General features: G+C 45.6%; 2 protein-coding genes across 2 annotated transcripts in view; both read right to left on the minus strand.

Annotated features, from left to right (window-relative positions):
- Positions 1-10,162, minus strand: part of ZNF711 (zinc finger protein 711) — a 33,695-nt gene extending 23,533 nt beyond the window's left edge. The window contains exon 1 of the mRNA XM_069746112.1: positions 9,732-10,162. The gene's annotated coding sequence lies outside the window, so the exon portion shown is untranslated. The remainder of the gene's footprint in view (positions 1-9,731) is intronic.
- A 1,708-nt stretch (positions 10,163-11,870) lies between these two features.
- Positions 11,871-27,942, minus strand: LOC138661433 (uncharacterized). The gene is made up of 7 exons (XM_069746113.1): positions 27,794-27,942; positions 26,461-26,566; positions 17,563-17,757; positions 17,143-17,233; positions 16,967-17,055; positions 14,162-14,291; positions 11,871-12,125 (listed from the first exon to the last, which is right to left on the minus strand). The coding sequence occupies exons 1-7, from the start codon at positions 27,861-27,863 to the stop codon at positions 11,991-11,993; spliced, it is 816 nt and encodes a 271-aa protein (XP_069602214.1). The 5' UTR covers positions 27,864-27,942; the 3' UTR covers positions 11,871-11,990.
- Positions 27,943-27,997: the final 55 nt, after the last annotated feature.

Below are 27,997 nucleotides of genomic sequence, written 5' to 3' on the forward strand. Positions count from 1 at the left end.
GGATATAACACACAATCAGCTATGAAGGAAGTAATCTCATTAATCAAACTGGTGATGGGGGGGTAGTCTAACCAAGGTTCCCATTTGTGAAAATATTTATCCCAAGAGTTGTTGATAATCGCAAATCTTTGCTCATAAGTTGTGTAGTGAAATTTTTTCTATTATGTCCTGAAAATTAGGAATAGAAGTTTTTTTTTCCAAAAGTGATGCAATAGCAATTTTAACCACAAGAAAGATATGTATAAACAAAGCTCGAAAATCTGGGTTAATATGTTCAGTTCTAAAGATAGAAGAGCTAAATGTGGCGAAATGGAGATATTACTCCCTATAATTTTATTGATTAAACTAAAAATGTTCTTCCAAAAATTACGTATTTTGGGGCAGAACCAAAATGAATGAATCAGGTCAGCTCTGCATCCACAATCTCTCCAGCAATGGGGAGAGTGATCAGTAAAAGCTTTCCTTAGTTACAAATGTTCAGGTAGACGACGTTTAGATTCGAGAAGGATTCTTGTACTTTTCCTTAGCTGGATAGAACACAAGATCAATTTCTGGAGCTTTGTATTTTAATCTAAGTTGTATAAATGGGACGAAATTAACGTAGTCATGAACATTTTTAATAACATTTTAGCTCCACTTTCTTCCATGATGCTCAGATGTTTTGGCTAATTATTAAATTATTTTCAATGGAATGTTTTTTATTTGCTCATATTTAGGGATTTTTTTTTTTAAGAGAGATCTGCTAATTTTTCCCAGGCAGTTATGATCTGTGAGTTGGGTACTGAGGTAGTAGGATTGGATAAAAAAAAGTTTAATAAGAGTGAATGCAGTGATAGTTTTTCGCTTAAGGAAGATTCAAGAGTAACCCAAGCAGGGGGACGGATGTTTTTGAACCAATTTTGGCAATGTTTGATTAGGTTAGTACTGTAATAAGCAGACAGATTGGGGAAACCCAAAATCCAGTGCGGTCTTACTTTTCACCAGACGGTATTTAGAGGCTCTTGCTTTTCCGTGGTTCGATATAACCTTGTTTAACAAGTTTGGAAGGATATTAATATACAGAAATAAAAAAGGAATAGCTCTAAAAACGTACAAAATTTTGAGGAAAATACACATCTGAAATAAAATGTAAACTCGTGTTTAGTGAAACTCTTTAAATCTTCTTGGATGTTCTGAACGAGACTTTATACGTCATATTCTATTGTATTTTGATGTGTTTTGCAAAGTACGACATCTAAATAGATAGTTATTTTCCCAATCAATAGAAGTTGTGTTCGTTATGTAAGATTTGGTAATATCGTAAAAAAAAAAATAAATAAATAAAAAAGGAGAGAATTTTAGATTCATTTTCATTAATTTTGTAATAAGAGACCTCTTCCAATCTTTTTAGTGTGTAAAGGATTTCTTTAGAAGAATTGATAGAATCTTTTAAAGAGAAAATGATGTAGCCACGAACAAACAAACTTTAACATTTCTGGGTTTAGTGGAATTTCTTTTAATTTTTTGGTTGGGTCTAATTTTTTCTGTGAAAGGTTACATAGCAAGGGCAAATAGGAGAGGGGATAACAGACACCCCTGATGGGTTCCCTTAGAGAACTCATTTGACAGGTGGCCATTACCAAAACCTTTAGATGTTGGATAAGAATACAAAGCCTTTACATTTTTAATCGCTTGTTCATTAAAATCACATTTTTCCACTGTCTGCCTCAAAAATAATTTCAGATAACTCTGTTGAATGCCTTCTGGGTGTCAAGTGTGATCATTAATGATGGGGATTCTTCCCTTTCTATAATGTATTAGTTTAAGTGATCTTCTTGTGCCGTCTATAGTTTGTCGACCTTTAATAAAACCAAGTTGGTTATTATACACAATTTGGGGCAGGATATTATTTAACCTGTCTGCTAACAACTTGGAGAATATGTGAATATCAGTATTTATCGATGAGATCGGTCTGTAACTTGTGACAAGGTTTGGATCGTTTTTACGTTTAGGGACCAAAATGATGATGGTGGCTTGTAACATTTCCAATTGAAATTCTATTTTCATTGCGTAAATACCTTTGTTAAGTAAAGGGTTAGTAAAGTATTGGAAGATTTTATAAAATTCATTTGGGAATCCATCTGGACCAGGAGATACTCCTGTTTTTAAGGTTGTTGATTATTCTTTTAAGGGTATGTTTACACATTCAGGATTTCCATCCTTTTTTTTTCAGGACAGTTTTTTTAAAAAACTGCAGCTCTTGGCAGAAAACGCAGGTCCTTTTTTTGGTCCTTTTTTGATGCGTTTTTTGATGCGTTTTTTTATCCTTTTTTTATGCAGTTTTCTATGCAGAGACTGTGTGTTTCCTAGGAAGCTTTTTAGGGCTAAAATGGCTGAAAATACCCTAACCCTACCCCTAACCCTACCCCTAACCCTACCCCTACCCCTAACCCTACCCCTAACCCTACCCCTAACCCTACCCCTACCCCTAACCCTACCCCTACCCCTAACCCTACCCCTAACCTAACCTTAGTGAAAAAAAAAAAAAAATTCTTAATTTTTTTATTGTCCCTACCAATGGGGGTGACAAAGTGGGGGGGTGTCATTTACTATTTTTTTATTTTGATCACTGAGATAGGTTATATCTCAGTGATCAAAATGCACTTTGGAGCGAATCTGCCGGCCGGCAGATTCGGCGGGCGCACTGCGCATGCGCCCGCCATTTTGCAAGATGGCGGCGCCCAGGGAGAAGACGGCCGGACGGACACCGGGACGCCGGGTAAGTATAAGGGGGGGAGATTAGGGCACGGGGGGGGGCATCGGAGCACGGGGGGGGGGCATCGGAGCACGGGGGGGCGGGATCGGAGCACGGGGGGGCAGCCACACTCCGCCCACGCACTTCCGCCCGCTCCCCCACACTTCCTGCTGCAGCGGTTCTGCACATCAAATCGCAGTAAAACCCGCAGATATATTTTTGATCTGCGGGTTTTACTGCGATTTTGACCTCACAATGGAGGTCTATGGGTGCAGAACCGCTGCGGTTCAGGAAAAAGAAGTGACATGCTCCTTCTTTTTTGCCACAGCTATTCTGCGCGGCTTTTTAAACGAAATTACGGATCATGTGCACAGCAGTGACTGTTTTCCATAGGGTTACATTGTTATGTACCCTGCATGGAAAACAGCTGCGGAACCGCAGCGGCAAAACCGCTGCGGTTCCGCAGTAAAAAACGCACTGTGTGAACATGGCCTAACTTCTTCAGAAAAGAAGGAATTTAATGTATCAGATTTTTGTTGAGAAATGTTTGGTAATTTAATTTTATCAAGAAAATGTTCTATGTTGTACGGATTTGGTTGGGGAATACACACAAAAATACACAAAGAAAATGGGAGACGTTTATTAGCATCCTGGATAGGACCTGTGCACAGTATATACCGTATGGGAATAAACATACCAGAAATAGGAGGAAACCAATATGGCTAAATAGAGCTGTAAGGGGCGCAATAAGTGACAAAAAGAAAGCATTTAGAGAATTAAAGGAAGTAGGTAGTGAGGAGGCATTAAATAAATACAAAAAATTAAATAAATTCTGTAAAAAGCAAATCAAGGCAGCAAAGATTGAGACAGAGAGACTCATTGCCAGAGAGAGTAAAAATAATCCTAAAATATTCTTTAACTACATAAATAGTAAGAAACTAAAAAATGATAGTGTTGGCCCCCTTAAAAATAGTCTGGGTGAGATGGTGGATGAGGATGAGGAAAAAGCCAATATGCTAAATGACTTTTTTTCATCAGTATTTACACAAGAAAATCCCATGGCGACAAAATGACTAGTGATAAAAATTCCCCATTAAATGTCACCTGCTTAACCCAGCAGGAAGTGCGGCGGCGTCTAAAAATCACTAAAATTGACAAATCTCCGGGCCCGGATGGGATCCACCCTCGAGTACTGCAGGAATTAAGTACAGTCATTGATAGACCATTATTTTTAATCTTTAGAGACTCCATAATAACAGGGTCTGTACCACAGGACTGGCGTATAGCAAATGTGGTGCCAATATTCAAAAAGGGAACAAAAACTGAACTCGGAAATTATAGGCCAGTAAGCTTAACCTCTACTGTGGGTAAAATCCTGGAGGGCATTCTAAGGGACGCTATACTGGAGTATCTGAAGAGGAATAACCTCATGACCCAGTATCAGCACGGGTTTACTAGGGACCGTTCATGTCAGACTAATCTGATGAGTTTCTATGAAGAGGTAAGTTCCGGACTGGACCAAGGGAACCCAGTGGACGTAGTGTATATGGACTTTTCAAAAGCTTTTGATACGGTGCCACACAAAAGGTTGATACATAAAATGAGAATAATGGGGATAGGGGAAAATATGTGCAAGTGGGTTGAGAGCTGGCTCAGGGATAGGAAACAAAGGGTGGTTATTAATGGAGCACACTCGGACTGGGTCGCGGTTAGCAGTGGGGTACCACAGGGGTCAGTATTGGGCCCTCTTCTTTTTAACATATTTATTAATGACCTTGTAGGGGGCATTCAGAGTAGAATTTCAACATTTGCAGATGACACTAAACTCTGCAGGGTAATCAATACAGAGGAGGACAATTTTATATTACAGGATGATTTATGTAAACTAGAAGCTTGGGCTGATAAATGGCAAATGAGCTTTAATGGGGATAAATGTAAGGTCATGCACTTGGGTAGAAGTAATAAGATGTATAATTATGTGCTTAATTCTAAAACTTTGGGCAAAACCGTCAATGAAAAAGACCTGGGTGTATGGGTGGATGACAAACTCATATTCAGTGGCCAGTGTCAGGCAGCTGCTACAAAGGCAAATAAAATAATGGGATGCATTAAAAGAGGCATAGATGCTCATGAGGAGAATATAATTTTACCTCTATACAAGTCACTAGTTCGACCACACTTAGAATACTGTGCACAGTTCTGGTCTCCGGTGTATAAGAAAGACATAGCTGAACTGGAGCGGGTGCAGAGAAGAGCGACCAAGGTTATTAGAGGACTGGGGGGTCTGCAATACCAAGATAGGTTATTACACTTGGGGCTATTTAGTTTGGAAAAACGAAGACTAAGGGGTGATCTTATTTTAATGCATAAATATATGAGGGGACAGTACAAAGACCTTTCTGATGATCTTTTTAATCATAGACCTGAAACAGGGACAAGGGGGCATCCTCTGCGGTTGGAGGAAAAAAGGTTTAAGCATAATAACAGACGTGGGTTCTTTACTGTAAGAGCAGTGAGACTATGGAACCCTCTGCCGTATGATGTTGTAATGAGTGATTCATTACTTAAATTTAAGAGGGGACTGGATACCTTTCTGGAAAAGTATAATGTTACAGGGTATATACACTAGATTCCTTGATAGGGCGTTGATCCAGGGAACTAGTCTGATTGCCGTATGTGGAGTCGGGAAGGAATTTTTTTCCCCAATGTTGAGCTTACTCTTTGCCACATGGGTTTTTTTTTTGCCTTCCTCTGTATCAACATTTTAGGGCAAGTTAGGTTAGGGTATGGGTTGAACTAGATGGACTTATAGTCTTCCTTCAACCTTAATAACTATGTAACTATGAATTAAAGAATCTTCAGCTAAATTGTATAATTTACCATAATGATTGGCAAAGGTGTTCTCAATTTCTTTGGGGTGTATACTAAACAAGTTATCTTGTTTTTCAATATTATGCTGTTTTTATTCTCATTTGTTTTACCCTTGAAGCCAAGAGCTTCGAGGGTTTGTTGAAGGATAAATAAATATGTAGGCTAGGTTCACATTGCGTTTTAATGTGAGCGCTAGCGGACAGCGTTGCACGGCGAAATTAACGCCGTTAAACGCGTCCGTTAGCGCTCCCATTGCCCGCAATGTTAAAGCGCATTGCTAGCGCGTGTCATTTTCGGCACGCGCTAGCGATGTGCCGTTCTTTTGTAGCGCGCCTCGGACGCTGCTTGCAGCGTCCGCGGCGCGCCCGAGGTCCGTTCCCGCAGATCGGGGATCTGCGAGAGCGGGGACGTTTAACGCGACCCCGAAAAAGACATTACGTTAGCGCAACCCGCTAGCGCTTAGCGCTAAACGGGTTGCACTAACGCAATGTGAACCCTAAACCTGATTGTTTTTATGTATTTGTCGCAGTCCTTGTAAAGTAAATTTCTCAGTTATATTCTTAATTTAAGTATTTTGGAATGTATGCTTTGAGATGGTGAACAAATCCATTGAGAAACAAAACAGAAATCATTTTGGAGGGGGAAAATAAAAATAGCAAAACTTAAATAATGTGGTTGCATAAGTGTGAGCACCCGTGGGAATGTGGTTGTGTTCAGAATCAGCCAATCACATATAATCTCATGTTACATAGTAGTACGCTGCACTCACAGCGATGCAGGTTAATGCCATAGAAAGCTGCTGATCTAGGAGGATTTTCCTACATTTTCTCCTAGTTGTATTTTACAGTAAAAACCATGGTCCATAAACAGCTGACAACACAGCAAAGGTATCGCACTGTGGAAAGTTATCAGAGAGGAGAAGGTACTAGATCTACCATCCTGTGTCACAGACCAGCTGTATATGGGGGGGGGTCTCCTGTGTCACAGACCAGCTGTATATGGGGGGGGGCTCCTGTGTCACAGACCAGCTGTATATGGGGGGGCTCCTGTGTCACAGACCAGCTGTATATGGGGGGTCTCCTGTGTCACAGACCAGCTGTATATGGGTGGTCTCCAGTGTGACAGACCAGCTGTATATGGGGGGGGTCTGCCGTGTCACACACCAGCTGTATATGGGGGGGGCTCCTGTGTCACAGACCAGCTGTATATGGGGGGGGTCTCCTGTGTCACAGACCAGCTGTATATGGGGGGGTCTCCTGTGTCACAGACCAGCTGTATATGGGGGGGTCTCCTGTGTCACAGACCAGCTGTATATGGGGGGGGTCTCCTGTGTCACAGACCAGCTGTATATGGGGGGTCTCCTGTGTCACAGACCAGCTGTATATGGGTGGTCTCCAGTGTGACAGACCAGCTGTATATGGGGGGGGGGTCTGCCGTGTCACAGACCAGCTGTATATGGGGGGGGCTCCTGTGTCACAGACCAGCTGTATATGGGTGGTCTCCAGTGTGACAGACCAGCTGTGTATGGGGGGTCTCCTGTGTCACAGACCAGCTGTATATGGGGGGGGTCTGCCGTGTCACAGACCAGCTGTATATGGGTGGTCTCCAGTGTGACAGACCAGCTGTGTATGGGGGGTCTCCTGTGTCACAGACCAGCTGTATATGGGGGGGGGTCTCCTGTGTCACAGACCAGCTGTATATGGGGGGGGGGCTCCTGTGTCACAGACCAGCTGTGTATGGGGGGGGGCTCCTGTGTCACAGACCAGCTGTATATGGGGGGTCTCCTGTGTCACAGACCAGCTGTATATGGAGGGGGTCTGCCGTGTCACAGACCAGCTGTATATGGGTGGTCTCCAGTGTGACAGACCAGCTGTGTATGGGGGGTCTCCTGTGTCACAGACCAGCTGTATATGGGGGGGGTCTCCTGTGTCACAGACCAGCTGTATATGGGGGGTCTCCTGTGTCACAGACCAGCTGTATATGGGGGGTCTCCTGTGTCACAGACCAGCTGTATATGGGGGGGGGTCTCCTGTGTCACAGACCAGCTGTATATGGGGGGGGGTCTCCTGTGTCACAGACCAGCTGTATATGGGGGGGCTCCTGTGTCACAGACCAGCTGTATATGGGGGGTCTCCCGTGTGACAGACCAGCTGTATATGGGGGGGGGGGGTCTCCTGTGTCACAGACCAGCTGTATATGGGGGGGGGTCTCCTGTGTCACAGACCAGCTGTATATGGGGGGGGGCTCCTGTGTCACAGACCAGCTGTGTATGGGGGGGGGCTCCTGTGTCACAGACCAGCTGTATATGGGGGGTCTCCTGTGTCACAGACCAGCTGTATATGGGGGGGGTCTGCCGTGTCACAGACCAGCTGTATATGGGTGGTCTCCAGTGTGACAGACCAGCTGTGTATGGGGGGTCTCCTGTATCACAGACCAGCTGTATATGGGGGGGGTCTCCTGTGTCACAGACCAGCTGTATATGGGGGGTCTCCTGTGTCACAGACCAGCTGTATATGGGGGGTCTCCTGTGTCACAGACCAGCTGTATATGGGGGGGGGGGCTCCTGTGTCACAGACCAGCTGTATATGGGGGGGCTCCTGTGTCACAGACCAGCTGTATATGGGGGGTCTCCCGTGTGACAGACCAGCTGTATATGGGGGGGGGGGGGGCTCCTGTGTCACAGACCAGCTGTATATGGGGGGGGTCTCCTGTGTCACAGACCAGCTGTATATGGGGGGGGGGGGTCTCCTGTGTCACAGACCAGCTGTATATGGGGGGGTCTCCTGTGTCACAGACCAGCTGTATATGGGGGGGGTCTCCTGTGTCACAGACCAGCTGTATATGGGGGGGGGGCCTCCTGTGTCACAGACCAGCTGTATATGGGGGGGGTCTCCTGTGTCACAGACCAGCTGTATATGGGGGGGGGGGGGTCTCCTGTGTCACAGACCAGCTGTATATGGGGGGGGGTCTCCTGTGTCACAGACCAGCTGTATATGGGGGGTCTCCTGTGTCACAGACCAGCTGTATATGGGGGGTCTCCTGTGTCACAGACCAGCTGTATATGGGGGGTCTCCTGTGTCACAGACCAGCTGTATATGGGGGGGGGGGCTCCTGTGTCACAGACCAGCTGTATATGGGGGGTCTCCTGTGTCACAGACCAGCTGTATATGGGGGGTCTCCTGTGTCACAGACCAGCTGTATATGGGGGGGTCTCCTGTGTCACAGACCAGCTGTATATGGGGGGTCTCCTGTGTCACAGACCAGCTGTATATGGGGGGGTCTCCTGTGTCACAGACCAGCTGTATATGGGGGGGGGTCTCCTGTGTCACAGACCAGCTGTATATGGGGGGGGGGGCTCCTGTGTCACAGACCAGCTGTGTATGGGGGGGGGGCTCCTGTGTCACAGACCAGCTGTGTATGGGGGGTCTCCTGTGTCACAGACCAGCTGTATATGGGGGGTCTCCCGTGTGACAGACCAGCTGTATATGGGGGGGTCTCCTGTGTCACAGACCAGCTGTATATGGGGGGGGCTCCTGTGTCACAGACCAGCTGTATATGGGGGGGTCTCCTGTGTCACAGACCAGCTGTATATGGGGGGGGTCTCCTGTGTCACAGACCAGCTGTATATGGGGGGGGGTCTCCTGTGTCACAGACCAGCTGTATATGGGGGGTCTCCTGTGTCACAGACCAGCTGTGTATGGGGGGGGCTCCTGTGTGACAGATCAGCTGTATATGGGGGGGGTCTCCTGTGTCACAGATCAGCTGTATATGGGGGGGGGTCTCCTGTGTCACAGACCAGCTGTATATGGGGGGGTCTCCTGTGTCACAGACCAGCTGTATATGGGGGGGGCTCCTGTGTGACAGATCAGCTGTATATGGGGGGGGGTCTCCTGTGTCACAGACCAGCTGTATATGGGGGGGTCTCCTGTGTCACAGACCAGCTGTATATGGGGGGGGGTCTCCTGTGTCACAGACCAGCTGTATATGGGGGGGGTCTCCTGTGTCACAGACCAGCTGTATATGGGGGGTCTCCAGTGTGACAGACCCTCTCCGCTCAGCTCCGGCCTGTAGATGGAGGCTCCGGCGTCCCCGGGCCGCGGCCTGTCCTCTCCATCCCCCCGGTTACCTGCCAGGCTCCGGGCGTCCTCTCTCCGCCGGGGTCTCGGGTCTCCGGATCAGGGGGCTGCGAGGCCTCGGCCAATGAGCGCGGGGAGCGGGCGCAGCCTCCTCCTCCTCCCCCCGGCCCGGAGCGGCCTCCTCCCTCCACACCTCACGTCACTGGCGGCGGAGAACCGGCAGCTGCAGGCCGCAGCACCGCCCTCCCCTCCTCACGGCCGGAGCACAGACCTCAGGACTAGCAGTCACCCGCTCACCACTGCCGGGCCCTGCGGGTGTAACGGGGTGGTGAGGTACCACAACCCCCAGCATCTCCCCTCACACGCAGGCCCCGGCCGTATGCTGCTGTACCGGGGCCTCCGTTATCCTTCCCGTTACCAGGAGACCAGTCTATAGGGCTCAGCGACCGAGAGCCGAACCGTTACCCATAGCAACCAACAAGATCACCGCTTTTATCTTTCCCCTGTAAACAAAGCATGCATGTTATTGGTTCCTATTGGCGAACGGCTATAAACACTCATTTCATTGGTTGCTCCACTCGGTTATTTAAACAATAATTTGATTGGTTTATGTTATAAAACAAGAAATGTCTAAGGTCACAGGTACAGAGAATGAAAGCGGTGATCAGATTGGTTACTATATCTATGAAGCGATTAAAAGCAATGATCTGATTGGTTGCTATCCCTGTGAAGGGTTGGAAAGCAATGGCCTGATTGGTTACTATACCAATGAAGGGAGTGAAAGCAATGGCCTGATTGGTTACTATACCAATGAAGGGAGTGAAAGCAATGGCCTGATTGGTTACTATACCAATGCAGGAAGGCTAAGCAATGACCTGATTGGTTACTTTACCAATGAAGGGAGTGAAAGCAATGACCTGATTGGTTACTATATCAATGAAGGGATGGAAAGCAATGACCTGATTGGTTACTATACCAATGCAGGGAGGGGAAGCAATGACCTGATTGGTTACTATATCAATGAAGGGATGGAAAGCAATGACCTGATTGGTTACTATACCAATGCAGGGAGGGGAAGCAATGACCTGATTGGTTACTATATCTATGAAGGGATGGAAAGCAATGACCTGATTGGATACTTAGTTACATACATAGTTATTAAGGTTGAAGGAAGACTTTAAGTCCATCTAGTTCACCCCATAGCCTAACCTAACATGCCCTAACATGTTGATCCAGAGGAAGGCAAAAAAAACCCATGTGGCAAATAGTAAGCTCCACATTGGGGAAAAAAATTCCTTCCCGACTCCACATACGGCAATCAGACTAGTTCCCTGGATCAACGCCCTATCAAGGAATCTAGTGTATATACCCTGTAACATTATACTTTTCCAGAAATGTATCCAGTCCCCTCTTAAATTTAAGTAATGAATCACTCATTACAACATCATACGGCAGAGAGTTCCATAGTCTCACTGCTCTTACAGTAAAGAATCCGCGTCTGTTATTATGCTTAAACCTTCTTTCCTCCAGACGCAGAGGATGCCCCCTTGTCCCTGTTTCAGGTCTATGATTAAAAAGATCATCAGAAAGGTCTTTGTACTGTCCCCTCATATATTTGTACATTAACATAAGATCACCCCTTAGTCTTCGTTTTTCCAAACTAAATAGCCCCAAGTGTAATAACCTATCTTGGTATTGCAGACCCCCCAGTCCTCTAATAACCTTGGTCGCTCTTCTCTGCACCCGCTCCAGTTCAGCTATGTCTTTCTTATACACCGGAGACCAGAACTGTGCACAGTATTCTAAGTGTGGTCGAACTAGTGACTTGTATAGAGGTAAAATTATATTCTCCTCATGAGCATCTATGCCTCTTTTACTGCATCCCATTATTTTATTTGCCTTTGTAGCAGCTGCCTGACACTGGCCACTAAATGTGAGTTTGTCATCCACCCGTACACCCAGGTCTTTTTCATTGACGGTTTTGCCCAGAGTTTTAGAATTAAGCACATAATTATACACCTTCTTCACCTTTGCGCTGTAGACAATGAAAGCAGTGATTTGATTGGTCGCTGTCCTCCATAATATGGTTGCTATGGGCATCTCCGCCATGTTCTGCATTTTTATATGAGGTGCAATGTACATTAATGCAGTAACACATCCGCAGCACAGCCGAACGCAGCAGATACCGCTAATAGTAATAATAATGTGTTCAGTTTTATTAAACCCTGGCGGATAATCCTGTATGACGAGGCCTGCGGCGATCCATGGCAGGAGATCACAGGCAGCGGTCGTGTGCGCTGTAATGTTCATTAATAGTCGTAGACGGCTTTAACTTGCGGACGTCCAAAACTAAAAGGCCGGGAGTCCCAGGCGGTGTTCTGGCCGGACGGCTCTGGAGACCGCTGCAGATAGTCGTGGGGAGCAGGCGCAGCCCTCGAAATCCTCTGTAACAGACACAAGAGATGACGACTGAGGTGAATGTGATAAATAACCGCCATAATGGTGATTCTAAAACGACGGGAGACGGAGAGGAAACAGTCGCCTACACCGGAAACGCACGTCTTATACTCCAGTCACAGCCAAAGCTGCAGCCAAAATAATGCTACATGGGAAAAAGCTGCAGCCCCTCGTCCACTCCCCACCCTGCAGCCATAGACACTAATACGGAGCCGTCAGATAGAGAAGTGCGATCCGTCACTGCACAGAACACGTCTCCTCCAGAGTCCAGTGATGGCAGCTTTACACCACTCCATCCGACGCTCTGCATTGTGCTTGGTGATGTACGGCTGCATACAGCTGCTCGGCCATGAAGCTCCTGGAGGGGGCGCAGTGTTTATACCAGAGGAGGTCTGGACAGTTATGGGGTCAGCAGAGCGGTGGGGACTTTTCTGCCCTCGGCTCCTCAGCACTCGGCCCCCTGCTCTATAACATTACGGGGTCTCCACTTCATGACTGAGTTGCTTCCAATTCAGATTAATATCACTCATGGGACATGGGGAAGATTCAGGAGGAAGAAACAGATTTTCAGTGCTTAAATAACACTGGTCTACAAAAGAAAAAAAAAATTTCTGGCATGGACTTTAAGAACAGTTTTAGACTAATTTGAGGCTGCTGGATTCAAATCTGATTTTATAATTTCTCTATCACATCACGGTTTTGCCAATTTTCAAGAATTCCATGATAAATATAGGTAGTGTATGAAAAGTGCCGGTTTATACGGTTCACTAAGGTAAATTTAGTTTTCATTTAGTCTCCCAATAAATGTGAGAATATCTTTGTTTTCTTTGAACATGCATAATTCCCATTTGTTATGATAACAGCCTTGTTTTCTGTGCTACTGGGACAGTAGAGCTACAGCAGAGCGTTGGGTGAACACTGAATGGCCTCAGCGACAGAGTTTGGCATCCGGCGATAAGAATGTCATCCATGATCCTCTAGTGGAGAGGAAGGACATTGTCTTTCCTCCCTTACACATAAAGCTTGGATTGATGAAGCAGTTCGTCAAAGCTCTCAATCACAGTGGAGAAGGCTTTAACTATATATGGTCAACTTTTCATGGTCTTAGTGAAGAGAAAAAAAAGGCTGGAATATTTGATGGACCTCAAATAAGAACACTTATGAGAGACCCAAATGTTATCACATCAATGAATGAGACAGAAGAAAGAGCTTGGAGGCATTGTGTAATGTGGTGCAGAATGTTGTAGGGAATAAGAAAGCCGACGACTATGAAGAGATTGTGGAAGAGAAGATCTACTAACGAGTCTACGAAATCTTGGATGGAGAGTGAGGATCAAGATTCAATATTTACAGAGAACCTTGGGGATGTGAGCGAGGAACAAGGGAGCGTCTTCATCAGGACATTAAAACAATGGAAGAACGTTATCAAGGCCGGTGGGACTCACATATGATGGCGACTATTGCTGGAGCTTGATGAGAGACAACCCAGAAGCCGAACATCACAGATCAGCCAAGAAAAGAAAGTTCAAATAACGGCCATGTGTCATTCATCTGTGCGCCATATATATGTGTGTTTATATTTTGTAGTTTAATTCTGTAAGTATATTTGATTTGCTGCACATAGACGTTGTAATCTTTGTTATTCCTTGATTAAAAATATGCATTGTAGTATCGAAAATCATGTGTTGTTATCATAAAACATACATTTTCATCAAAAATTGAAAATATCTCGAAATCCTGATGTGATAGCCAAAAAGGAGTTCATATTCGTAATCAGCAGCCAAAATTGACTTAAAATATGTTTTAAAACCTTTTGCCAGAAAAATTGCGTTGACCAGTGTAATAATTCTATTCCCTGACAGCAAACACAGATCTCACCAATGGAGAAACGTTTTGCCGTGTGATGACTGCGCGCTCCATACACTGACTGTAGTGCAGGTGTCACAGCGTCATTTATACCTGAGCACTGACTGACGTGTATCTGATTACTGCAGTAGTATAACAGCCGGAAGCTGACACTTACAGAATACTGCTGCTGCTGGTCGTAGCCCTGGAAGTCCTGCTCCGGGAGTCGGTATCCATAATTCTGAGATTGCTGCCTTCCTTCAAAGTAATTGGAGGATCGACCGACAGGAGGAACATCAGAGTAATAACTGCAATACAAGACATGTCACTCTACAGTGACTGCACCAGCAGAATAGTGAGTGCAGCTCTGGGGTACAATACAGGATGTAACTCAGGATCAGTAATGTAATGTATGTACACAGTGACTGCACCAGCAGAATAGTGAGTGCAGCTCTGGGGTATAATACAGGATGTAACTCAGGATCAGTAATGTAATGTATGTACACAGTGACTGCTCCAGCAGAATAGTGAGTGCAGCTCTGGAGTATAATACAGGATGTAACTCAGGATCAGTAATGTAATGTATGTACACAGTGACTGCACCAGCAGAATAGTGAGTGCAGCTCTGGGGTATAATACAGGATGTAACTCAGGATCATTAATGTAATGTATGTACACAGTGACTGCACCAGCAGAATAGTGAGTGCAGCTCTGGAGGATAATACAGGATGTAAATCAGGATCAGTAATGTAATGTATGTACACAGTGACTGCTCCAGCAGAATAGTGAGTGCAGCTCTGGGGTATAATACAGGATGTAACTCAGGATCATTAATGTAATGTATGTACACAGTGACTGCTCCAGCAGAATAGTGAGTGCAGCTCTGGGGTATAATACAGGATGTAACTCAGGATCAGTAATGTAATGTATGTACACAGTGACTGCACCAGCAGAATAGTGAGTGCAGCTCTGGAGGATAATACAGGATGTAACTCAGGATCAGTAATGTAATGTATGTACACAGTGACTGCACCAGCAGAATAGTGAGTGCAGCTCTGGGGTATAATACAGGATGTAACTCAGGATCAGTAATGTAATGTATGTACACAGTGACTGCACCAGCAGAATAGTGAGTGCAGCTCTGGGGTATAATACAGGATGTAACTCAGGATCAGTAATGTAATGTATGCACACAGTGACTGCACCAGCAGAATAGTGAGTGCAGCTCTGGAGGATAATACAGGATGTAACTCAGGATCAGTAATGTAATGTATGTACACTGCAACTGCATCAGCAGAATAGTGAGTGCAGCTCTGGGGTATAATACAGGATGTAACTCAGGATCAGTAAAGTAATGTATGTACACAGTGACTGCACCAGCAGAATAGTGAGTGCAGCTCTGGAGTATAATACAGGAGGTAACTCAGGATCAGTAATGTAATGTATGTACACAGTGACTGCACCAGCAGAATAGTGAGTGCAGCTCTGGGGTATAATACAGGATGTAACTCAGGATCAGTAATGTAATGTATGTACACAGTGACTGCACCAGCAGAATAGTGAGTGCAGCTCTGGAGGATAATACAGGATGTAACTCAGGATCAGTAATGTAATGTATGTACACTGCGACTGCATCAGCAGAATAGTGAGTGCAGCTCTGGGGTATAATACAGGATGTAACTCAGGATCAGTAATGTATGTACACAGTGACTGCACCAGCAGAATAGTGAGTGCAGCTCTGGGGTATAATACAGGATGTAACTCAGGATCAGTAATGTAATGTATGTACACAGTGACTGCACCAGCAGAATAGTGAGTGCAGCTCTGGGGTATAATACAGGATGTAACTCAGGATCAGTAATGTAATGTATGTACACAGTGACTGCACCAGCAGAATAGTGAGTGCAGCTCTGGAGCATAATACAGGATGTAACTCAGGATCAGTAATGTAATGTATGTACACAGTGACTGCACCAGCAGAATAGTGAGTGCAGCTCTGGGGTATAATACAGGATGTAACTCAGGATCAGTAATGTAATGTATGTACACAGTGACTGCACCAGCAGAATAGTGAGTGCAGCTCTGGGGTATAATACAGGATGTAACTCAGGATCAGTAATGTAATGTATGTACACAGTGACTGCATAGTGAGTGCAGCTCTGGAGTATAATACAGGATGTAACTCAGGATCAGTAATGTAATGTATGTACACAGAGACTGCACCAGCAGAATAGTGAGTGCAGCTCTGGAGGATAATACAGGATGTAACTCAGGATCAGTAATGTAATGTATGTACACAGTGACTGCACCAGCAGAATAGTGAGTGCAGCTCTGGGGTATAATACAGGATGTAACTCAGGATCAGTAATGTAATGTATGTACACAGTGACTGCATAGTGAGTGCAGCTCTGGGGTATAATACAGGATGTAACTCAGGATCAGTAATGTAATGTATGTACACAGTGACTGCACCAGCAGAATAGTGAGTGCAGCTCTGGAGGATAATACAGGATGTAACTCAGGATCAGTAATGTAATGTATGTACACAGTGACTGCACCAGCAGAATAGTGAGTGCAGCTCTGGGGTATAATACAGGATGTAACTCAGGATCAGTAATGTAATGTATGTACACAGTGACTGCATAGTGAGTGCAGCTCTGGGGTATAATACAGGATGTAACTCAGGATCAGTAATGTAATGTATGTACACAGTGACTGCACCAGCAGAATAGTGAGTGCAGCTCTGGAGGATAATACAGGATGTAACTCAGGATCAGTAATGTAATGTATGTACACAGTGACTGCACCAGCAGAATAGTGAGTGCAGCTCTGAGGTATAATACAGGATATAACTCAGGATCAGTACAGGGTATACTAGTGTTTCGGTTGTTTATGTAGTATTCATAAAACTGTGTGTTTGTGACCATAAGATTTTGGGTCCCAGAAGCTTTTCGCACACGACAGTCCACACTCTCATACTCACTTCAGCCTGCGCGGTTTCGGAGGGTCGGCTGCAGGCGCCGTCCATTGTGCAGTTTGTATTTTCGGTTGCGCTTGTTCTTGGACATTGACCTTAGAAAGTGATGAGATGAGATGATGTTTTTTCTCTGGTTCTGGACCCGATATAATAATATGCTGTGATTATAAACATCTCATTACCGCTGACTGGTGGTTATACGGGCGAATCTGCTCCTGATCGGGGACATACGTCTGGTTCTGATGCGTACTAGTCATCTTTCTCTCTAAATTTCTAAAAATTAAATTTATAAATATAAAAAAATTAGAAACTTAAAAAGGAGACGCCTCTGTGTATAGCAATATAATGACCTGTGATAAAACCCGAGACCCCGCACCTTATATTACAGCAGCAGCTCCTCGTGTATTACTGCTGACAACCAGCCTGTATACTGTGTGTATAAAGTTGTCAGCCCCCGCCGCTACATATAATGTTACCGCACTTCCTTCTCCATGTGATGACATTTCACTCATCAGATACAATCATCATTTTCTTCTTTTATGGACACTGGACCCATATTTTCAGTAAGTGACGGATATTCGGGGCTGACATTTTTCACTTACTTTGCCACTTTTGCCTTCTTGTTGTACGGTTTCATCTTGCAGAAGTGAATGAGCTGCGCTGTGACGGCGACGATAAAAGCCAGCGCCACCGCGGGGAAGACGCAGATGACGATCATGTCCAGGGTGCTCCATAGCTGGTCGCATTTCTCACCCAAGTACCAGTAGTTTCCATTGGGGCCTGTGTAGAAGGGGCAGCTGCGGAGCAAAACGGCCGGGCGTCAGTACCGCGTATGTGAAAGGGTAATGTAAGGATCAGATCTGCCAGCATGGAGTCACAGTCATGGGCGAAAGTGTTGGCACCCTCGGAATGGTTCCAGAAAATGAAGTATTTCTACCAGAAAATGATCACGATTCCCCACGTTTTGTTATACACAGGTTTATTTACTTTCTATGTATTGGAACAAGACGAAAAACAGAGAAAAAAGGAAAAAAAAAAGGCAAATTGGACATAATTTCACACAAAGCCCCCCAAAATAGGCCAGACACAATCGTTGGCGCCCTCCTTACTATTTGGTTGCACCCTTTGGAATAAATACCTGTGACCAATCGCTTCCTATAACATCACAAGCTTCTTACTCCTCTCAGCTGGAATTTTGGACGACTCTTCTCTTGGAAACTGCCCTAGGTCTCTCATATTTTGCCTTCTCCCAACAGAAATTTTAAGATCTCTTCACAGGTCATCAATGGGATTTAGATCCGGACTCATTGCTGCCACGTCAGAACTCTCCAGCGCTTTGCTTCCATCCATTTTGGGGGACTTATTGAAGTATGTTTGGGGTCGTTATCCTGCTGAAAGACCCATTACCAGGACACAAACACAGCTTTCTAATACTGGCCACTTCATTCCCACACAAAATCCTATGGTAATCTTCAGATTTCACAATTCCTTGCATACAGTCAAGGCACCCAGTGCCAGAGGCAGCAAAACATCTTTGACCCAACACCATATTTGACAGTAGTTGTTGTGTTCTTTTCTTTGTAGGCCTCATTCCATTTTTGGTAAAGTGTAGAATGATGTGCTTTACCAAAAAGCTCTATCTTGGTCTTATCTATCCACAAGACACTTTCCCAGAAGGATTTTGGCTTACGCGTTGTAGATTGTGAGCCCTCGCGGGCAGGGTCCTCTCTCCTCCTGTACCAGTTGTGACTTGTATTGTTAAAGATTATTGTACTTGTTTTATTATGCATACCCCTCCTCACATGTAAAGCGCCATGGAATAAATGGCGCTATAATAATAAATAATAATAATAATAATAATAATAATAATAATAATTACTCGCATACATTGTGGCAAACTGCAGTCTCACTTTTTTATGTCTCTGTATCAGCAGGGGGTCCTCCTGGGTGTCCTTTCTTAGTGTTTCATTTCATTCACATGTGGACGGATAGTTCACGCTAAGGCCAGCGTCACACTTAGCATAGGGAAATACGGTCCATTTTTTACGGCCGTAATACACAGAAAAGCTCCTGAACATTGATCCGTATTCAATGCGAGGATGCGATTTTTTTCTCCAAAAATTATCCGTGTGTCATCCGTACGGCGAGATTCTCTCGCTTGCACAATGGACATAGAATGGATCCATGGGCTCAAATATTTGTGAAAACATATATGCAGTATATATATATATATATATACATATATATATATATATATATACTAGATTGTGGCCCGATTCTAACGCATCGGGTATTCTAGAATATGCATGTCCCCGTAGTATATGGACAATGATGATTCCAGAATTCGCGGCAGACTGTGCCCGTCGCTGATTGGTCGAGGCAACCTTTATGACATCATCGTCGCCATGGCAACCATTATGACATCTACGTCGATACTGTGCCCGTCGCTGAATCAGAAACGTGAGATGTCTACGTCCTTTATGACATCATCGTCGCTGTGCCCGTTGCTGATTGGACGCGGGATTTCTACGTCGATGCTGTGCCGGTCTCTGATTGGTCGAGGCCTGGCGGCCTCGACCAATCAGAGACGCGGTATTTCCAGGACAGACAGACAGACAGAAAGACAGACAGAAAAACAGACAGACAGACAGATGGAAAAACCCTTAGACAATTATATATATAGATACCGTATATACTCCAGTATAAGCCGACCCCCCTAATTTTGCCACAAAAAACTGGGAAAGCTTATTGACTCGAGTGTAAGCCTAGGGTGGAAATGCAGCATTTACCGGTGAATTTAAAAAATAAAAATAGATCATTCTTGCCCCATAGCTGTGCCATATAGTGCCCTGCACCGTTCATTATTGCCCCATAGCTGTGCCATATAGTGCTCTGCACCGTTCATACTGCCCCATAGCTGTGCCATATAGTGCTCTGCACCGTTCATATTGCCCCATAGATCTGCCACATAGTGCTCTGCACCGTTCATATTTCCCCATAGCTCTGCCATATAGTGCTCTGCACCGTTCATATTTCCCCATAGCTGTGCCATATAGTGCTCTGCACCGTTCATATTTCCCCATAGCTGTGCCACATAGTGCTCTGCACCGTTCATATTGCCCCATAGCTGTGCCATATAGTGCTCTGCACCGTTCATATTTCCCCATAGCTCTGCCATATAGTGCTCTGCACCGTTCATATTTCCCCATAGCTGTGCCACATAGTGCTCTGCACCGTTCATATTTCCCCATAGCTGTGCCATATAGTGCTCTGCACCGTTCATATTGCCCCATAGTTGTGCCATATAGTGCTCTGCACCGTTCATATTTCCCCATAGCTGTGCCATATAGTGCTCTGCACCGTTCATATTGCCCCATAGCTCTGCCATATAGTGCGCTGCACCGTCCATTATTGCCCCATAGCTCTGCCATATAGTGCTCTGCACCGTTCATATGTCCCCATAGATGCTCCACATATATCTGTGCCATTGCTGCTGCTGCAATAAAAAAAAAAAAAAAGCCATACTCACCTCTCTTGCTTGCAGCTCCCAGCGTCCGGTCCTGGCGTGTCTCCGCACTGACTGATCAGGCAGAGGGCGCCGCGCACACTATATGTGTCATCGCGCCCTCTGACCTGAACAGTCAGAGCGCAGATAGACGCCGGGAAGATGGAGCGGCGCCCGGCGGCTGGAACGGGGACAGGTAAATATGCCATACTTACCTGCTCCCGGCGTCCGGCTCCTTCCCCCGTACAGCTGTCTTCGGTGCCGCAGCCTCTTCCTCTATCAGCGGTCACCGGCACCGCTGATTAGAGAAATGAATAGGCGGCTCCACCCCTATGGGAGGTGGAGCCGCTTTGTTATGAAAAGGTAATTCAGTACCACAATGGACATAGAAGTCAGAGCACATACAGTGACCTGACAATAACCCAAAAACATAGAACGAGCTCTGAGACGTGGGAACTCTGCTGACCGCAATCCCTAATCCTCTCCAACCACACTAGAGGCAGCCGTGGATTGCGCCTAACGCTCCCTATGCAACTCGGCACAGCCTGAGAAACTAGCTAGCCTGAAGATAGAAAATAAGCCTACCTTGCCTCAGAGAAATACCCCAAAGGAAAAGGCAGCCCCCACATATAATGACTGTGAGTTAAGATGAAAAGACAAACGTAGAGATGAAATAGATTTAGCAAAGTGAGGCCCGACTTTCTGAACAGAGCGAGGATAGGAAAGGTAACTTTGCGGTCAACACAAAACCCTACAAAAACCACGCAAAGGGGGCAAAAAGACCCTCCGTACCGAACTAACGGCACGGAGGTACACCCTCTGCGTCCCAGAGCTTCCAGCAAGCAAGAAAAAACAAATATACAAGCTGGACAGAAAAAAACAGCAAACAAAATAGCAAAGCAGAACTTAGCTATGCAGAGCAGCAGGCCACAGGAACGATCCAGGAGGAAACAGGTCCAATACTAGAACATTGACTGGAGGCCAGGATCAAAGCACTAGGTGGAGTTAAATAGAGCAGCACCTAACGACCTCACCACATCACCTGAGGAAGGAAACTCAGAAGCCGCAGTACCACTCTCCTCCACCAACGGAAGCTCACAGAGAGAATCAGCCGAAGTACCACTTGTGACCACAGGAGGGAGCTCTGCCACAGAATTCACAACACCGCTTATTCATTTCTCTAATGAGCGGTCCCACGTGACCGCTGAACAGTGGAAGAACTGCAGCACCGAAGACCGTGGGACGGCAGGGAGAGCGCCAGGATCGCTGGAAGCAGGTAAGTATGCCTCAGCGCCCTCACCCGCCGACCCCACCGCCGACCGTGACTCGAGTATAAGCCGAGAGGGGCACTTTCAGCCCAAAAATTTGGGCTGAAAATCTCGGCTTATACTCGAGTATATACGGTATATATATGAGACACATGTATATATATTTATATTTAATACAGCGCTAGATAGCAGAAAAGCCGGTAATTCAATCGTTGGCTTTTCCTATCTCCTTCCCAAACCCAACATGATATAAGACATGATTACATACAGTAAACCATCTCTTATCCCTTATATGAACTCGAGCGTGAGAAAATATTCAGAAAAATTCCTACGCTACAGTTCATATGAGTTTATGCCACCAGGGGGCGCAGCACCGCAAGTCTAGGTAGCTACGTTCCCCTGCTTTCCATTCATTCCCCAGATTTTACAGGCAGGGGCAACAGCTGCATTAGCAGTGCTCCTGGTTGGAAAATTACTTAACCCCTTCAGATGGATTTACATCGTGGGACTTGACTGTAACGCCGGAGAAGTATGGGATATTGTTTTTTTATTTTAACTTTGTTTCAGGTGACAAGGGTCTTCAATTGGATTGAGCGTATAATAAAGATATTACAACACCCTGTGTATTTCATTAAAATACTTTTTAATAATGTGTGTGTTTTTTTAACCCTTTATTAATATTGGATTAATAATGGAGATGTGTCTTATTGACACCTCTCCATTATTAACCTGGCTTAATGTCACCTTACAATAGCAAGGTGACATTAACCCTTCATTACCCCATATCCCACCGCTACACGGGAATGGGAAGAGAGTGGCCAAGTGCCAGAATAGGCGCATCTTCCAGATGTGCCTGTTCTGGGGTGGCTGGGGGCAGATGTTTTTAGCCAGGGGGGGCCAATAACCATGGACCCTCTCCAGGCTATTAATATCTGCCCTCAGTCACTGGCTTTACCACTCTGGCGGAGAAAATTGTGCGGGAGCCCACGCCAGTTTTTTCCGCCATTTAACCCTTTATTTTAACAGCTAGAGCCGCAAAATTTTACACACATACACTTCTAACATTAGTAGTGAGGGATATGTAATAGAAGAAGGGATATGAAATGGTTTACTGTATGTAACCATGTCTCATATCCTGTCGAAGGAGATAGCAAAAGCCGGCAATTGAATTACCGGCTTTTCTGCTATGTAGCGCTGTATTAAAAAAATATATATTATATATATATATGTGTGTGTCTCAATGACATATATACCCCTATACTATGTGTAGACAATTATTCCACCTATTCTACTGTAAGCTGTCAGTGTGATTTTACTGTACACCGCAATGAATTACCGGCTTTTCTCTCTAACACCGCTGCGTATTTCTCGCAAGTCACACTGTTGGTCCGTGTGTGATCCGTATTTTTCTCACCCCCATAGACTTTCATTGTCGGATTTTTTGCGCAATACGCTGACAAACGCAGCATGCTGCGATTTTCTACTCCCGTAAAATACAGCTGAGAAATATACGGCAGATAGGAGCTGCCCCATAGAGAATCATTGGTCCGTGTGTAATGCGTTGTTTTTGCGCCTCTCATACATCCGTAAAACTCTCTAGTATGACCCCGGCTTAACACTGATGCCTCCTGAGCCTGCAGGACAGCTTGAATTTATTTGGCACTTGATTGGGGCTGCTTATCCACCATCCAGACTATCCTGCTTTACAACCTTTCATCAATTTTTTTCTGCTGTCCAAGTCCAGGGAGATTAGCTACAGCATCATGGGTTTAATTATGTTGCGCACCGTGGATAACGAAACCTCAAGATCTCTGAAGATGGACTTGTAACTTTGAGACTTTTGATATTTTTCAGCAATTGTGGTTCTCAAGTCCTCAGACAGTTCTCTTCTCTTTCTGTTCTCCATGCTTAATGTGACACACAATGCAAATACTGAGTCAACGTCTCCCCTTTTTTCTGGTTTCAGGTGTCATTTTCATATTGCCCACACCTTTTACTTGCCACGGGTGAGTGTGAACGAGCATCACATGCTTGAAACAAAGTTGTTTACCCATAATTGTGGAAAGGTGCCAACATTTTTCTCCTGCCCAATTTGGGGGGGTTTATGTGAAATAGTCAAATTTCCCTGTTGTTACAACACACACAAAGGAAATAAACATTTGTATAACAAAACGTGTAATTGTAATAACTTTTCTGGGAAAAAAACTTTTTTCCCATACAACAATTTCAAGGGTGCCACTACTTTTGGCAATGATTGGATGTGTCCCTGTCTGGCTGGACACATCTCTAATAGTTCCAAAGTTTTAGAATGGGAGAGAAAAAGAGAAAAGTGCAAAAAATGATGTTTGCACCATTGAAGGGATGGTATCATTTTGGTGCCCACTTTGGGGCACCTAAAGTTTAAAAAAAAAAAAAACTTGTTTCATAAAAAAAACCCTGGCACATTGTAGACCTTGTTTGTGCTGCACATATTATATTTCTCTGAGTGCAGCTTGCAGTGTAAAGAACAGGGGTGCGTTTCAGAGGAAGGTCAATGTTCCTGGGTATGCTTGTAATACAATGTATCCTTTGGCCTTTACAAGGTAAATTACTACACACACATTGTATCACTAAAACTGTAATATATATAGGACATAACCATGAAATCCTCCATTCTTTACATTGCCGCCTGTATCCAGAAACCTGGAAGGCATAAAAACCCCAGAGGCATTCAGAAACGATGAGTTTGAGTGGAAACCGCCCCAGGAAACGCTCCATCTCTGGGTAGTTTTTGGAAGAGTTTGTTTTTCTTGAAGCGTTGTTTTTCAGCCTTCTGATTGGACGGTGTCTAGTTCGCAGCATATTCCATAAGGAGCCGCTTTAAAGAAATGGCAGCGCTTTCATTTCCCCAGCAGGGTGTCTATCAGGAAAATAAAAAAAAAATCATATAAAGAGCTAAGTGCATTTCCTACATTGCATAGGAAGAGTTTTGGGGGAAGGATTTTGGTGCAGATCAGCTCTAAAAATGTTCCTGAGGCCAGTCTCACACGCCCAGATAATTCCGGTACCGGAAAAATCGGTACCGGAATTATCCGTGTCCGTGTGCTTACCGTGAACATCAGTGTGGCACACATGCGGCAGCCGTGTGCCAACTGGGTACCACATGGACCGTGCAGGAGACAGCGCTACAGTAAGCGCTGTCCCCTGCATCTGGTGCTGAAGCCGCCATTCATATCTTCTTTCCAGCAGCGTTCGCTAGAGAGAATATATGAAAAATCCTTTTTTTTTTTTTTTTTCGTGTTTAAAATAAAGATCCCTGTCCCCACCCCCCTCGCGCCCGCCCACTGTTACTAAAATACTCACCCGGTTCCCTCGAAGCGTCCTCTCCGCGCCGCACCTTCTCCTGTATGAGCGGTCACGTGGTGCCGCCCATTACAGTCATGAATATGCGGCTCCACCCCCATGGGAGGTGGAGCCGCATATTCATGACTGTAATCGGCGGCCCCACGTGACCGCTCATACAGAAGGTGCGGCCAGGACAGGACGCTGCGAGGGAGCCGGGTGAGTATTTTAGTAACAGCGGGCGGGCGCACAGGGGGTGGGAGGGGGGTGGGGACAGGGATCTTTATTTTAAACACGAAAAATTAAAAAAAAAAGGATTTTTCATATCTTCTAGCCAGCTAACGCTGCTGGAGAGAAGATATGACTGGCGGCTTCAGCACCACGTGGGGGGGACAGCGCTTACTGTAGCGCTGTCTCCTGCACGGCACACGGACTGCACACGGACAGCGTCTGTGTGCGGTACGTGTTTTACACGGACCCATTGACTTTAATGGGTCCGTGTAATCCGTGCGCTCCCACGAACACTGACATGTCTCCGTGTTTTGCACACGGACACACGGTCCGTGAAAACACGCTGACATGTGCAGAGACAAATTGATTTCAATGTGTCTACGTGAGTCAGCGTCTCCGGTACGTGAGGAAACTGTCACCTCACGTACCGGAGCCACTGACGTGTGAAACCGGCCTGAGCAAAACTCCATGTGAACAGAGTCTGAGGCTTTGTGCACACTGGTTTTGAAGGGTTTATTTTTTAAAATCTGAAAAAAGCACCAGAAGAATCAACTAAAAAAAATACTTTTCATTAATAAAGTGGGACTGAAAAAAAATGTGCATGTGACTTGTGTGAAGTAGATCCTGATGGAAAATGCTCCAGAATAAGAACTGGTCAATTAAAAGTCTGCAAAAAAAAAGGAGAAAAACTCCTCCAAAAATGCCCCAAAGAGAGAGCTTTTCCTGACTCAACCTGAAAAACTCATCGTTTCTGATTCAATAAAGTGTTTAGGGCGAGAATTCCTGCGTTTTCAGGGCGAGAATTCCTGCGTTTTCAGGGCGAGAATTCCTGCGCTTTTAGGGCGAGGATTCCTGCGTTTTTAGGGGGAGAATTCCTGCGCTTTTAGGGCGAGGATTCCTGCGTTTTCAGGGCGAGGATTCCTGCGTTTTCAGGGCGAGAATTCCTGCGTTTTCAGGGCGAGAATTCCTGCGTTTTCAGGGCGAGAATTCCTGCGTTTTCAGGGCGAGGATTCCTGCGTTTTTAGGATGAGAATTCCTGCGTTTTCAGGGCGAGGATTCCTGCGTTTTTAGGACGAGAATTCCTGCGTTTTCAGGGCGAGAATCCCTGCGTTTTCAGGGCGAGAATTCCTGCGTTTTCCCGCCAGTACAGACCGCACAATCCGGGCCCCAGTCACCTGCAGAACGGTTGGCTGCTCCGACAGCTGCACGCGATGCCACGGGGGCAGAAGTCGCCGGCATCCCCGGTGCAGTGGCCGAAATCCTCCACATTTGTGCAGCTTGCTGCAACGGTAGAAAAGAAGCCGTCACTACCAGGACTCGGCCCCACCGGTGACGCCGCCATATAAACCACTCACATGCCGCTACTTCCTCATAGATTCCTGGCGCAGTGGATAGTTCTGATACCGGAGGCCACATGTTACGTTTATGGTCCAATAATAGACTTTGGACCTCTATACTGATGACCCATCAATATCAGATTGGTGGGGGTCCAACACCAGAATCCCCCCCACTGATCAGCTGTGTACGGCTCCCGCGGCGGCCGGAGGTGTACGGAAGCGGACCCCATAACATACGCTGCTTGGTGGCCATTCTTGGTACTGCTCGAAGTTGAACTGCACTACCAAGAACATCCACCACACAGTGTGCGGCGCTATAGTGCCCTGGCTCTACACACTGCCGACAACGGCGGGAGCTGCAATCACCTGATTGGTGGGAGGACCGGGTGTCAGACCCCTACTGATCTGATATTTCTTATCTATCCTAAGGACAGGTCATCACTGTATAGGTCCTAAACATCCCCTTTAAAACAAACTTATTTCACAACTTTTTCCATGTGTCCATCAAGATCTCTGCTTCCTGTCAGTTAAGAAGAACGTTCTTCATATCCACAGGCCTACAGATCTAATGCTCCGCTGAGCGTTTGTTACAATGTGTCGGCGCAGGTAAAGCCGGACACAGATCAGATCAGATATGATCAGAGTTTGATCCGTGGTACAGGGAAGGAAATGTGAAATGTCTATTTGCTTCTTACAGAAAATCCTGGAATACCTGTAAGGCCAGCAATCAGTGCAGGATATAGGGTAGATTGTGGAGCATGCACGTCATTGTGACAAACCCTCAGCTGTGAGAAGTAGAAGGTCAGGACAGGTTTTCTGATTGTGAGAAGATTCTCCATTCACTGTCAGCAAGCAGAAATCCCGGTTGTGCCGAGCGGTTGACGCACAAACTGCATACAACCAATTGTAGAACTGTTACCGAATTATAACAATTACACCCAATAATCAGAAAACGGACGATCACCGGATCTGACCGACAATGTCTGCAGACACGGATCACTGCTGATCCCTATTGTTTCCCCGTCCGCTGCCTCCTGACTGTATCCACCTGAGATGATCCCTGACGTCCAGGAGACCATCGATCCGCAGCCTCTGCCCGGACCCTGCGCCCCTCGTAATATGTCACTGATACAATGTAACTGGGAATATAATAAAGCAGAGGGAACCTTACGTTCTCCGGTCACCACCGCCACCAAGAAGTACAGGAGAGCAGAAACCAGGCCGAGATTCAAGGAGATCATCGTATCCTAAGAGAAACTGCAGGAAAATATGAGGCGTCTTATCCTGAAGGAAGAACTTATGTTTAGTGCAAATTACTGATTAACTGCAGCAGATAATAACACAGAGATCAATCTGCTCTGCAATAATAAAAGGG

Source organism: Ranitomeya imitator, chromosome 2 (genome assembly GCF_032444005.1).
Source record: "Ranitomeya imitator isolate aRanImi1 chromosome 2, aRanImi1.pri, whole genome shotgun sequence".
NCBI classification, from domain to species: domain Eukaryota; kingdom Metazoa; phylum Chordata; class Amphibia; order Anura; family Dendrobatidae; genus Ranitomeya; species Ranitomeya imitator.